Consider the following 13,576-nt stretch of genomic DNA (forward strand, 5'->3'; position numbering starts at 1 on the left):
CATTGGTCAGTCCTACCGTCTCTGATTGCAACAGACCTATAATTTTTGTGACATGTTACAGGGTGTTTTTTGTGTTTTTTCCCATGACAGTGTAGTTTGGTTACAGAACCAAGGTTTTTATTTGGTGTAATTTCTTCTTACTTTTTGTTTTTAGCGTGGTCACTGTGGAATTTTAATTGCATTAATTAAACACAACAGAATGAGAAGAACTTTTTGTTGGCTCCTGGGAATCGATTCATATTTACTCTAAATGTTGCTGCTGAAGCCCCCCCAAAGTACATTTGTTTAAAAAATAAAACAACAACACTGGAGCAACCAATATAATTGCCACATTCTGGAAAAGTTCAGCAGCCAATCACAATGCTGCAACATCCAAACAATGCAAACGGAATAAAGGGTAAAAGCGCTAAACAAGTAAATGTGCGCAATGTCCAGAGACCTGTGCGAGACTCGACTGAATACAAAAAAGGTAACGTGAGGAAATGAACATGCCAATCAAATCAAAAACAATCAGAAGCTTTGCAGACAGCAGCTGGGGGTGTCCCATCCATATTTTATTGCCTTCTGTCCGGAGTTTAACCACTCCCAAGCAAAGTGGAACAAAAAAAGAGAACTGAAACAACGATGCAGGCAGAACACTAGTCTCCTTGATAAGAACTATTTCAGATCTCCAATTCCAAGTTCCATACAGTGATACTGATAGTGATAGTGATATTGATTGCGTAAACCATTTTACAAACCGGTCAAAACTAAGCCAGTACGGAGTCTGCCTTACTTTGTGGACACTGGTTACTTAGTTGACGGTGGTGGACAATAAAAAAGGCATACCAAAACACTGATCCAATAAATAAGCAATGAAAAACTTTTTAAAAAAATTACATCCCTACTACTTCTAGTATTGATGGTATTTCAATAGCAGTATTGTATGTCAGATTAAGACCAGCAAAATATGTGAAATTTCCGATTAATATGAAACATGTATTCCTGTCATATTCATTGTACTTTGCAATCCAAAGCAAATGTAAAATGAGAAAAGGTAGAACCACCTATATAATTCGCACTTGCGACTATCATACAATTTACAAAGCCTGTTATGCAGTGTCTTACATGTTTCCTTGTACTTCTTTTTATGTCTCAGCATTTTATTTTTAATCTCCACAATCTTAGGGTCAGTGAGTGTCTGTGTCTGTATGTGTGAGTGTCTGTGTGTGTGTTCATGCGTAATGAGTGACTGCAGAATTGCCAAGCTAGTTCTCCTTGGGTTTCATCCCACTAGGCTGAATAAAATCTTGTTATCTTGCAAATCTTGGACTGAAGCAATTAAAATTCTACACTACCTGGTCAACCCCCACCCCTCATTTTAAAATCAAGGTTCACTATAACAACACAATACACAGACCTTTAAGTGTAAGTTCCTGTAGGTCAAACAACCACAATTTCAAACATTTCAGACAAGCGCTTAGAACTGTACCCACGGAATACGCGCTATATAAGCTTCATATTGATTGATTGATTGATTAACGAGGAAAAGCTCTCAACTCTGTAACAGAGCAAACAAATGAAATAACAACCATCAGAGATTCAGACTGAACAGATTAACAACCAGTGCTGCAACCATTTAGTAACACACAAATCTGTTGTAAGAATGATGACAGTACATGCTTTAATTAACGAGCTTGGAGCCCACCATCACCACCACACAACCCTCCCATACACACACACTATCAAAACTGCACTACTTTACAGTAGAGAATAATATAGCCAGGAGTGCTGTACAGTTAACAAAGCCTGCCTGATACTACTCTGCAAAACACACCTTCACGGAGGGGCATTTGTACAGCAAATGTCAAATATGATTTGAGATTAAGAGACAAGAGATCTATGGATGCAAAAGCTAATGACTGTATGGGGCTCAAACATGAGACACAGTCACACAGCCTGCATACCTTGGTCGCTATCACACTTTATAGCATCATCATTGCCTTCTTTACAGGACTAAAAATTCAAATGGCACTTGTAGTTGTACCAGAGACTATAGAGTATACAGAGACGCTTCATCCTTCTTTGCGCTGCGGTGCGAAAGTGAGACCGGCCAGCCCAGCGCGGGAAAAGAGCCACTCCCTGCCGCACAAGGAAGTTCACGTATAGCGGCTGCTGTTGGCTGTGTTTATATCACGTTTATATTAACATACTGTCTGTTCTGTCCGGCTGACAGTGCTGCAAAAAGTAACTGAACGAAAAAAATATGTTTGTTTGTGAACATCCTTTTTAAATGACCATAAAAACACCGCAGAAAATGGTGTAGATTAAAATTAAATCAAATTTACTTAGGCGGCAATACCCGCTGCATCGCTGTAGTTATGCAAACATGATTCAAGTCAGTCTTTTCACGAACTAACCGTCGTTATTTTTGTGTGTTTTAGTCAAATACAAATACATACTGTATACATGGTCACTTAAGCCTGAGAAAATATGTCAGGAATAAATCGTTAACGAAATAGTTCCCGGTCAAATCGGTAACTAAGGTATTTAGTCAACTTGGCGTCGTCCCAGCACCTCTAAAGTGAAATGGGAAGTCAATTGCACGGTGCTAAGAAATTATCATGTAAGGAAAACTGTAAAATACAGCAACTTATTCCTTATCGGTTGCTTCTTTCTTGTTCAGTAAGCTCTCTCTCTCTCTCTCTCTCTCTCTCTCTCTCTCTCTCTCTCTCTCTCTCTCTCTCTCTCTCTCTCTCTCTCTCTCTCTCTCTCTCTCTCTCTCTCTCTCTCTCTCTCTCTCTCTCTCTTTTTTTTTCTTTCCTAGTCATAGTTATAGTAAAATAGTTTAGTCCCTCTTTAGGGCGGGGGCCAGATGCAAAAAAGCATATCTATGCTTATTCTTGTCACCCTCGAAAAATAAAGATTTGTCATTGTCATTGTCATTGTCTCTCTCTCTCTCTCTCTCTCTCTCTCTCTCTCTCTCTCTCTCACTCTCTCACTCTCTCTCTCTCCCTCTCTCTCTCTGAGCCAGTTACACACACACACACACACACGCACGCACGCATACACACACACACACGCACACACACACACACACACACACACACACACACACACACACACACACACACACACACACACACACACACACACACACACATGAATTGAGATGAATTAACGAGGTACGGACCGACTGGATGACACTTTGAACAGCATCGTCACAAGTATTCTAGTTTGAGAAGTTTTCGACTTTTGCGCTTGGACGAAGAATAGAATCAATTGTTCAGTTGTCCTTCAAAACAAAATTAAGCCTGATGTTAATTAAACAACTGCGCAATCACATTGTTGAGCTTGTGTACAGTGTGTGTTTTCTCTGTTCTGGTAGAATACACGCAGTTCGACGCTACACTTTTTACTGATTTTCCGACATTTAACGAGAGAAAAAAACAAAAAAACAATCTTCACTTGCTCTCTTCCTCAGGAAATTTGAACATCCTGAAGCCTTTGGCATGTGAGTTTGAGCAATTGATGGCCAAAGACCATGCCCCGCTGTGTTTTCTTTTTGGTGCGGCCATGGTTGTGCTGCACGATATCGCTACTGCTGTGGAAAGGGAAAGTAGGTTTTTACATGTTTCCGCGTGGTGGCGCCACAGGGCTTCCTGTTTCAATTTTCAGCGCCGAATGAAGCGTCTCTGTGTACTCTACAGTCTCTGGTTGTACTACTATGCTAGTTTGCAGTTTATGTACTAGACTACCAGGGGTGTTGCTAGAAATGTTCATGTTGGGACATTTGGCCGAAACTGTCAGAGAGCTTTGGGACATTTCGGAAAATTTTCGGCTTTTATTTTGGCTCATCGAAAGTCTTTCTTTCTTTCTTTCTTTATTTGGTGTTTAACGTCGTTTTCAACCACGAAGGTTATATCGCGACGGGGAAAGGGGGGAGATGGGATAGAGCCACTTGTCAATTGTTTCTTGTTCACAAAAAGGGGCTTGCATTGCAACGTATGTAGTACAATATATGACCTTACTGGGAGAATGCAAGTTTCCAGTACAAAGGACTTAACATTTCTTACATACCGCTTGACTAAAATCTTTACAAAAATTGACAATATTCTATACAAGAAACACTTAACAAGGGTAAAAGGAGAAACAGAATCCGTTAGTCGCCTCTTACGACATGCTGGGGAGCATCGGGTAAATTCTTCCCCCTAACCCGCGGGGGGTCGAAAGTCGCCGTAACATTGAAGCACAAGAAGGGAACACCAATACAATCACTGTCTAATGATGCACAGAACATATTTGCATACTGCAACTAAAACAATTAACTTTGCGAATATAACTAAAACTCTCTGAAACTTTTTCAAACCTTTCAAGTTAGTTTAACTTAAATTTCTTGAAAGTAAAACAATAAAACTCTTCCAATCTTGTGCAAATCTTGACAATCCTTGGAAAACATGACTGGTAAACATCAATAAAACATAAACACAGCCTGACACTTACACATGTATGTATAACAAATTAACATTGTGACAGATTCTATCAAAGTTGACTAGAACAAAAATAAGAATGGCAGAACATCAGTAAAACGAAAACAGACTGTCACTGATGTGTGTCCAAAATGTGAGTGTTCTGGAGTCAGAGAGGTGTACCATGACTAGGAAACATGTGTTTGAAGAATAACACCAGTAAAACAAAACCATGCTCAGCTGTTAGTCACACCATTACTGCATTGTTTCATTTTCCATAAAGATGCCATAAAATGCCCCGCCGCCACCCCCCAACCCCCTCCACCAAATCCAAATTAAAAGCACTGACTGACTGAGAAACTATCACGAACTGGCGGACGCAAACGCTGAGAGAGTGGGAAACCACTCTGGCAGCTTTAATTTTCGTAAATGGCTTCCGTTCAAAACATTGTTTCGTTTTTGGCATTCGTGAAGAAAATAAATGGCAATAAGATGACTAAGTACATCGGCAGCAGAATTAAGCAATCAAAGCCTGATCAATAAAAAATAAAAAAACGGAAAAATCATGGCCAAATGGCCCGATTGAGACGAATAATCCTCGGACATTTGGCCGATAAGTACATAAAAGTTTCAGCCAAAGTAAAAGAAAATCGGCAATTGGCCGAAGGGCCGACCCAAACGACACACCTGGACTACTACAGTTCAGTAGTAAAGAGTTACATAATTTTTAGTAGCAATAAACCCAGACTTAAAGGCACACTAAGCCTCCCGTAAACCATCACAGATACTGTCAGGTTTTTACACACAGTACAAACACCCTTTCGTTTAAACACTTACTGCTTGAGAACATCCAAAGTGCCCTACGTAAAGAGCGAGCAATTTTCAAAGAATTGATTTTTGCGTGGCCATGCAGCCGGATTGTTCAGTATCACAATCAGACGCCTCGTTTTGGTGCTATATATATCTAACTTTTAAAATCTAAATGATAAATTGACAGCTTGGTTACACAAACATTCTTAAATCATAAAAGAATTCTTTTTTTATCAAGACAAGATCAGTACAATTCGAAGTTTTGAAAGTTTGAAAAAAGAAAAGCCCGGAAAAGTGTCACGCAAAATGTCTTTCTCGTAGCAGACGACGGTTCTGCATAGCGCCAGTTCCTCTGAACGGTCAACCGTCAACCGCCACCGCGCTAGTTCATGTGACTCGCAGCCGTTTGTTGCGTTTTAGATTCAGAGTTACACAATAACCTGCTATTGCAGATAAGCTTACAGCGAGTCGCATTGAAATCACAAAGTCAAACTGACGACTAAATTGTGAAAAAAGGGAAACTGGATCACACGGGTTCACGATGGCTCAGGGGTAAGATAAAACACGCAAAAATAAACTCTTTGAAAATTGCTCGCTCTTTACGGAGGGCACCTAGGATGTTCTCAAGCGATGAGTGTTTAGGCCAAAAAAAAAAAATAGGTGTGGTTACGGTAACATAGCCAAACAAAATAGGGTAGGAAGGTAGGCAATCACTTTTTTTTTTAACTTTTTTTTCTAATGTGTACAAATTAAACCTACTTGACCGGGAAATAAGTGTGCGACTCGGGCGCTTTCGCTTTCATTGCGTTTTCTGCACTCGTTTTCTTGTTTTGTGTTGGGTTTTTTTGACAAATGTAATAAAAAGTTATAGGGTCGGCCCCTAAAAATAGGGTAGGTCGGGTTACCGTAACCACACCTATTTTTTTTTTAGGCCTTAAATGAAAGGGTGTGTACTGTGTGTAAAAGCATGACAGTGTCTGTGATGGTTTACGGGAGGCTGATTGTGCCTTTAAGTACTAATAGTATTGTAGTTTGTACTGTTATTTATCATAACTGGAGAAACCTTTTCTGGCTGTGAATTTAACACAGGTTTCGAAATAATCACTGAATCAGTAACAAGTGATCGAACTTCCAAGAACATACAAAAAATACAAGAACGTGAGGAAATTGGCATTTTCTAAAAATTATCCCACACTGATCATTACTCAATGTGGATGCATAAAGCTCTTTGCTTCGAGTTCCACAGCTCCACATGTACCATTCAATACAAACAACATTTTTACTTGCGTGTAAAAAAATAGTTGTTACTAAACTAGTTAAACTTAAAGCCAGCAAGCTTTTCAGTACCACCTGACATAGCTAGAACGTCATCACGATTGTTCCTGACAAATAATGATGATTAACGTCAATTTCATCAAGTAGTTAGCGTTCAAGACAAATGGTAATATGTCCCAAATCCAATAAATCATTCATTCTTTATAGTGTAGAACAAAAAATACGCCACTGCAGAGCTCGTCACAAAACATGTGATCAGGTACAAACTGACAGACATGGTGGGTATGTGTGCATGTGACAACTCTGCATACTGCAGATTACACTGTTTAGTATTGGTAACAGTAACACAACTGTTTTACTTTGAGTGTTAAACCACTAAAACCACCACAAGAATAGTCAAATCAAAACCATATAAAATACGCATTAAATTTGCTGTACACATGACACATTCGTAACTTGGGTTCTATATAAGCACTAAGACAGGTTTATATAGTACACATGTGTACTTACACGGTGATGACTTCTCGATTCGTGCTATGTTTACGTAATTAAATAATGTAAACATCAGATTCAGAAGGATACATCCTAAGTGACCCAGTTTTGTTGCCGATGGCTAAAATATGCTGCACAGGATCAAAAGCCACTGCCGTCGGCTGATAGGGAAATCCATGCCGCACAGTCTGGAAAACAAAGCATTTGCAATTTTCGTACATCATAATGCTAGATATTCACTTTTATCCATGAATAACAAGAAGATAATCAATATGTGACGATCATCGCCTACCTTGCTAATGTGGAAGTGGTCGGACCGCAGGGTTTCCTCGATCTCTGTGTCACTCTTTGTCGGTGCACTAACCGACGAACGAAGCCCATCAAGAACACCTCGAAGAGTGAATCTTTTCATTTTCGCGTTAGCTTGCGAAGATGACATGATGTAAACGATGTCTAGAAATTCCCATGTTCACGTCCAATCTCCTCCCACCAGAGCCATTTTGCAACTCGGGTTCGCTGGGAAATGCCGCAGTTGCCCGGATGTTAGTCCCATCAGCCCATTTGCCGAACACGAAGTGTGTCTGCTACGGTTGTTTTTCTTTGAGATTTGAAAGAAATATAATGCCTTCTTTTGTAGTCACAGCCATGCTGAACTATAGTATTCGAAAGAATGTGTTAACGTGCACCACCGGCTCTTTTTCGATTGCTACTTTGAAGCGTTGAGGTTAAAATACAGCTAATGTATGCTCGCTTTTTCTGCGACCTGTTAACAAAAATTCGTCTGCTACAGCCGGACTCGCTGACAAAACGGCTTACAGAGTTCTCACAACACAAATCATCTCGTTGCGATTCATAAAGCAGGCCCGAATGTTATCACCAGTTTTGTCGCAAATTGCAATTCACCTCTAATAACTTATTACTTCAAAGTAATCTTCGACTGAGTTGCAGCGGTCTCAACTGATGGCCTAACGCGGGCGGCCGGTGTCACGATTTCATCTTTCGCCTGTGTACATAGTTCCCCCTCGACATATACTCAAGACTGAAATGTTGTTTCCTGGAAAAATTAAGAAGTGAAATTATTTAAGGACGAAAAGCATGTCAGTTTCTTGCATGTGAAGAAAATTGGTGGTAAAATGCACGCTCCTGTGGTAAAATGTAATAGATTTCACACCCAAAATCGAATTCTTCGAAAACGTTTACTGAGTGGTTACGTCCCTTGAGTAGGAAGGAAAACATTTTAGGATGAATCAAATTTCTAAGTTAAATAAAACAAATTGGTTGGACAAATTTGGCCCCATGAATGTAAGGTACACAAGGTCGCTCATCAGTACTATCCAAGTTTTGTTTTGTTTTGTTCAGTGTAGAGTTTATACTAGATCAACGAGGCCGAGAAGCGAAATATCAACACGGCGAAAGATGAAAACGTCACACCTGTGTCCGGGTCACGTATACGTCACGCGCAGCGTACGTATGACGGACTCAATTGATAAACTGACCGCGACTGTGATTTATTCATTCTGATCCGTCAACGGCCAGTGCATTACACAGCATCCTCTCTCTCTCTCTCTCTCTCTCTCTCTCTCTCTCTCTCTCTCTCTCTCTCTCTCTCTCTCTCTCTCTCTCTCTCTCTCTCTCTCTCTCAACTCAACTCAACTCAACTCAACTCAACTCAAATTTTATTGGCTTCAATTTTCATAGAAGAATTTGTCTTGCGCTTGGGAGAAAGTAAGAGTATAACATATAAAAACAGCATTCATATCACATTTCATGTATCACACACAGTAATCACTAGTATAAGCCTACAATTATCACATTTGTACCTGTATCATACATGCAAATAAATAGTATCACATTTCCACGTATCACACACAATATATACATTACATAACATACAGCAAGCTTCCATCTCCCGCGCCCCCCCCCCCCCTCCCACACATACATATCCTCGCACGTGCGTCGACTCCATACAAATGACATCATCAGTCTCTCTCTCTTTACAGCATTTACAGCTTGTTGCGTCAGTGTAATCTACTCTATAATTCTTAACTCATGTCAAATGAATTTACATTTTTCATTTAAGCAATGTATTGTATGTAAATTGATGATATGTTCTTACTTTCATTTTATTATAATCATGTAGCAATAGGTTTTTTTACTTGCTTATTCTTTAGCAATTTTAGACTAGTCCCTCTCTAGGGCGAGGGCCAGATGTACAAAAGCAGATCACTGCTTATTCTATTACCCTCGTCAATTTAAATAAAGAATTGTTCTTGTTCTTGTTCTCTCTCTCTCTCTCTCTCTCTCTCTCTCTCTCTCTCTCTCTCTCTCTCTCTCTCTCTCTCTCTCTCTCTCTCTCTCTCTCTCTCAACAACAAACTGTACTAACAAACGCCTCGGCGTCGAGCATGCAAGAAGTAAATTACGGTGTACCACAAGGATCGGTTTTAGGACCCCTCCTCTTCTCTATATACATTAATGACCTCCCCCTACATATTCAAAATGTATGTGAACTTTTTGCAGATGACACCACAATTCACTCCAGCAACACAAATTTAACTCGCTTATCAGAATCACTTCAAAGGAGTTTAAACCAGTTGACAGAGTGGACTGAACTAAACCATATGTCTCTTAACCCAAAGAAAACCAAATATATGGTCATAACAACAAGACAAAAACGCCAGAATATTTGTTCAGCTGGTCCTGCTTTAATGATAGATGGTGAAATAGTGGAAAAAGTCGACCATCACAAACTGCTGGGTGTTAATATCGATAACAACTTGTCTTGGTCAACCCACATAGAGCAACTTAGTAAAGTGGTGTCAAAGAAAGTGTATCTCTTATCTAGAATTAAACACTTCCTGAACTGCCACACCAGAAAGTTATTCTTCATTGCTCATATTCAATCTGTTATTGATTACGCATCCACTCTATGGGACTCAGCAAGTGAAAATTCTTTAAAACCACTTAGCAGATTACATAAAAGAGCGCTAAAAGTAGTATTACTAAAGCACACTACCCTCACAGAGTTAGACTACATACATTTAGGGATCTTACCTCTAAAGTCAAGACTGCTTTTTAACAAAGGAATCTTTATGCATAAAATTATATCCGAAACTCTACCCCAAACCATTTGTTCAAAGTTCTCTTTGAAGAATTCACACCACCTTATGAAATTTAACACTCCTCTTCCTAGGATAGACTTATTCAAGTCTAGTCTAGTTTATTCAGGTGGCCGTCTCTGGAACGCTCTTCCGAATGCCTTACGGGAAGCTACCAGCACAGATTCTTTCAAAAACAAATATATATCCCATTTAATGAAAATAGTATATTCTTGATTGTTATGTCCTTTGGGACACAGTCACTCACTTTTGATTTATAGTTTTGTTCACGAAATTATGATGTTATGCATACTATCCATTGTCTTGCAGAGTTGAAGTACTACTGCATAGTATTCTGACTCTAATTGACTTGCAAATGTTTGCTTTGCACCTTGTCATGAACATTTATAAACTACAATGTTTCATATAATGCACTTATGTACATAAACTTATACTGTTTTACTAATTATGTAAGTATGTAGTAGTAGTTATTATAGTAGATTTAGTCCCTCTTTAGGGCGAGGGCCAGATGCAAAAAGGTATACCAATGCTTATTCTGTTACCCTCGTAAAATAAAGAATTGTCATTGTCATTCTCTCTCTCTCTCTCTCTCTCTCTCTCTCTCTCTCTCTCTCTCTCTCTCTCTCTCTCTCTCTCTCTCTCTCTCTCTCTCTCATGTTTTTAAACGCATAGGGGAAGGGCTCCAAATATGGACCACCTCCTGTTCTGACAAACTAACGGCGCTAGAGCGCTCAAAAAAGTTGTATTCGCTGTATTCACCCTCTCTGGATAACTTGCACATGTCAAAACAGTTGCAGAAACACAAATCTCAAAACCGTTAGTTTTGACTAAATGTTTTAACATAGAGGGGGAATCGAGACGAGGGTTGTGGTGTATGTGTGTATGTGTGTCTGTGTGTGTGTGCGTGTGTGTGTGTGTGTGTGTGTGTGTGTGTGTGTGTGTGTGTGTGTGTGTGTGTGTAGAGCAATTCAGACTAAACTACTGGACCGATCTTTATGAAATTTGACATGAGAGTTTCTGGGTATGATATCCCCAGACGTTTTTTTCATTTTTTGGATTAATGTCTTTGATGACGTCATATCCGGCTTTTGGTATAAGTTAAGGCGGCACTGTCACACCCTCATTTTTCAATCAAATTGATTGAAATTTTGGCCAAGCAATCTTCGACGAAGGCCGGACTTTGGTATTGCATTTCAGCTTGGAGGCTTAAAAATTAATTAATGACTTTGGTCATTAAAAATCTGAAAATTGTAATCAAAATCATTTTTTTACAAAACTATCCAAAATTACGTTCATCTTATTTTTCATCATTTCTGATTTCAAAAACATATAAATATGTGATATTTGGATTAAAAACAAGCTCTGAAAATTAATAAAGATATAAAAATCATGATTAAAATAAAAATTTCTGAAATCGATTTAAAAACAATTTCATCTTATTCCTTGTGGGTTCCTGATTCCAAAAAAAATTAGATATGATGTGTTTGGATTAAAAACACGCTCAGAAAGTTAAAACGAAAAGAGGTACAGAAAAGTGTGCTATCCCGCTCAGCGCGACCATTACCACACTATTCCTGGCTTGTCGATTTCACTGCCTTTGCCACGAGCGGTGGACTGACGAAACTACGGGTATGCGGTCTTGGTGAAACGATGCAGTGCGTTCAGTTTCATTCTGTGAGTTTGACAGCTTGACTAAATGTAGTAATTTCGCCTTACGCGACTTTTTTATATCTAGTCAAGTTTTGACTAAATATTTTAACATCGAGGGGGAATCGAAACGAGGGTCGTGGTGTATGTGCGTGTGTGCGTGTGTGCGTGTGTGTGTGTGTGTGTGTGTGTGTAGAGCGATTCAGACTAAACTACTGCACCGATCTTTATGAAATTTGACATGAAGGTTCCTGGGTATGAAATCCCCGAACGTTTTTTTCATTTTTTTGATAAATTTCTTTGATGACGTCATATCCGGCTTTTCGTGAAAGTTGAGGCGGCACTGTCACGCCCTCATTTTTCAACCAAATTGGTGGAAATTTTGGTCAAGTAATCTTCGACGAAGCCCGGGGTTCGGTATTGCATTTCAGCTTGGTGGCTTAAAAATTAATTAATAACTTTGGTCATTAAAAATCTGAAAATTGTAAAAAAAAATAAAAATTTATAAAACGATCCAAATTTACGTTTATCTTATTCTCCATCATTTGCTGATTCTAAAAACATATAAATATGTTATATTCGGATTAAAAACAAGCTCTGAAAATTAAATATATAAAAATTATTATCAAAATTAAATTGTCGAAATCAATTTAAAAACACTTTCATCTTATTCCTTGTCGGTTCCTGATTCCAAAAACATATAGATATGATATGTTTGGATTAAAAACACGCTCAGAAAGTTAAAACAAAGAGAGGTACAGAAAAGCGTGCTATCCTTCTTAGCGCAACTACTACCCCGCTCTTCTTGTCAATTTCACTGCCTTTGCCATGAGCGGTGGACTGACGATGCTACGAGTATACGGTCTTGCTGAAAAATGGCATTGCGTTCAGTTTCATTCTGTGAGTTCGACAGCTACTTGACTAAATATTGTATTTTCGCCTTACGCGACTTGTTTTTTTTATAAACCGTAAATGCATATTATGAATAGAAACGTCAATACAAATGGAAGACCCTTCGTATGGTGAGTATGGTAAGTATGTTTGCTAGTTTGTTATATTTAGTCAAGTTTTGACTAAATATTTTAACATCGAGGGGGAATCGAAACGAGGGTCGTGGTGTATGTGCGTGTGTCTGTGTGTGTGTGTGTGTGTGTGTGTAGAGCGATTCAGACTAAACTACTGGACCGATCTTTATGAAATTTGACATGAGAGTTCCTGGGTATGAAATCCCCGAAAGTTGTTTTCATTTTTTTGATAAATGTCTTTGATGACGTCATATCCGGCTTTTCGTGAAAGTTGAGGCGGCACTGTCACGCCCTTATTTTTCAACCAAATTGGTTGAAATTTTGGTCAAGTAATCTTCGACGAAGCCCGGACTTCGGTATTGCATTTCAGCTTGGTGGCTTAAAAATTAATTAATGACTTTGGTCATTAAAAATCTGAAAATTGTAAAAAAAAATAAAAATTTATAAAACGATCCCAATTTACGTTCATCTTATTCTCCATCATTTTCTGATTCCAAAAACATATAAATATGTTATATTTGGATTAAAAACAAGCTCTGAAAATTAAATATATAAAAATTATTATCAAAATTAAATTGTCGAAATCAATTTAAAAACACTTTCATCTTATTCCTTGTCGGTTCCTGATTCCAAAAACATATAGATATGATATGTTTGGATTAAAAACACGCTCAGAAAGTTAAAACAAAGAGAGGTACAGAAACGCGTGCTATCCTTCTTAGCGCAACTACTACCCCGCTCTTCTTGTCAATTTCACTGCC

At 38.7% G+C, this 13,576-nt stretch overlaps 1 protein-coding gene across 1 annotated transcript in view; it reads right to left on the reverse strand.

The window, feature by feature from the left end:
* Positions 1 to 7,526, reverse strand: part of LOC138961656 (syntaxin-binding protein 5-like) — a 96,744-nt gene extending 89,218 nt beyond the window's left edge. Inside the window, exons 1-2 of the mRNA XM_070333327.1 lie at positions 7,318 to 7,526; positions 7,116 to 7,213 (exon numbers count right to left, since the gene is read on the reverse strand). Coding sequence (XP_070189428.1) covers positions 7,116 to 7,213; positions 7,318 to 7,464 — 245 coding nt within the window. The 5' untranslated portion in view covers positions 7,465 to 7,526. The remainder of the gene's footprint in view (positions 1 to 7,115; positions 7,214 to 7,317) is intronic.
* Between the last annotated feature and the right edge of the window lie 6,050 nt (positions 7,527 to 13,576).

The sequence above is a fragment of the Littorina saxatilis genome, linkage group LG3, assembly GCF_037325665.1.
Source record: "Littorina saxatilis isolate snail1 linkage group LG3, US_GU_Lsax_2.0, whole genome shotgun sequence".
Classification (NCBI taxonomy): Eukaryota; Metazoa; Mollusca; class Gastropoda; order Littorinimorpha; family Littorinidae; genus Littorina; species Littorina saxatilis.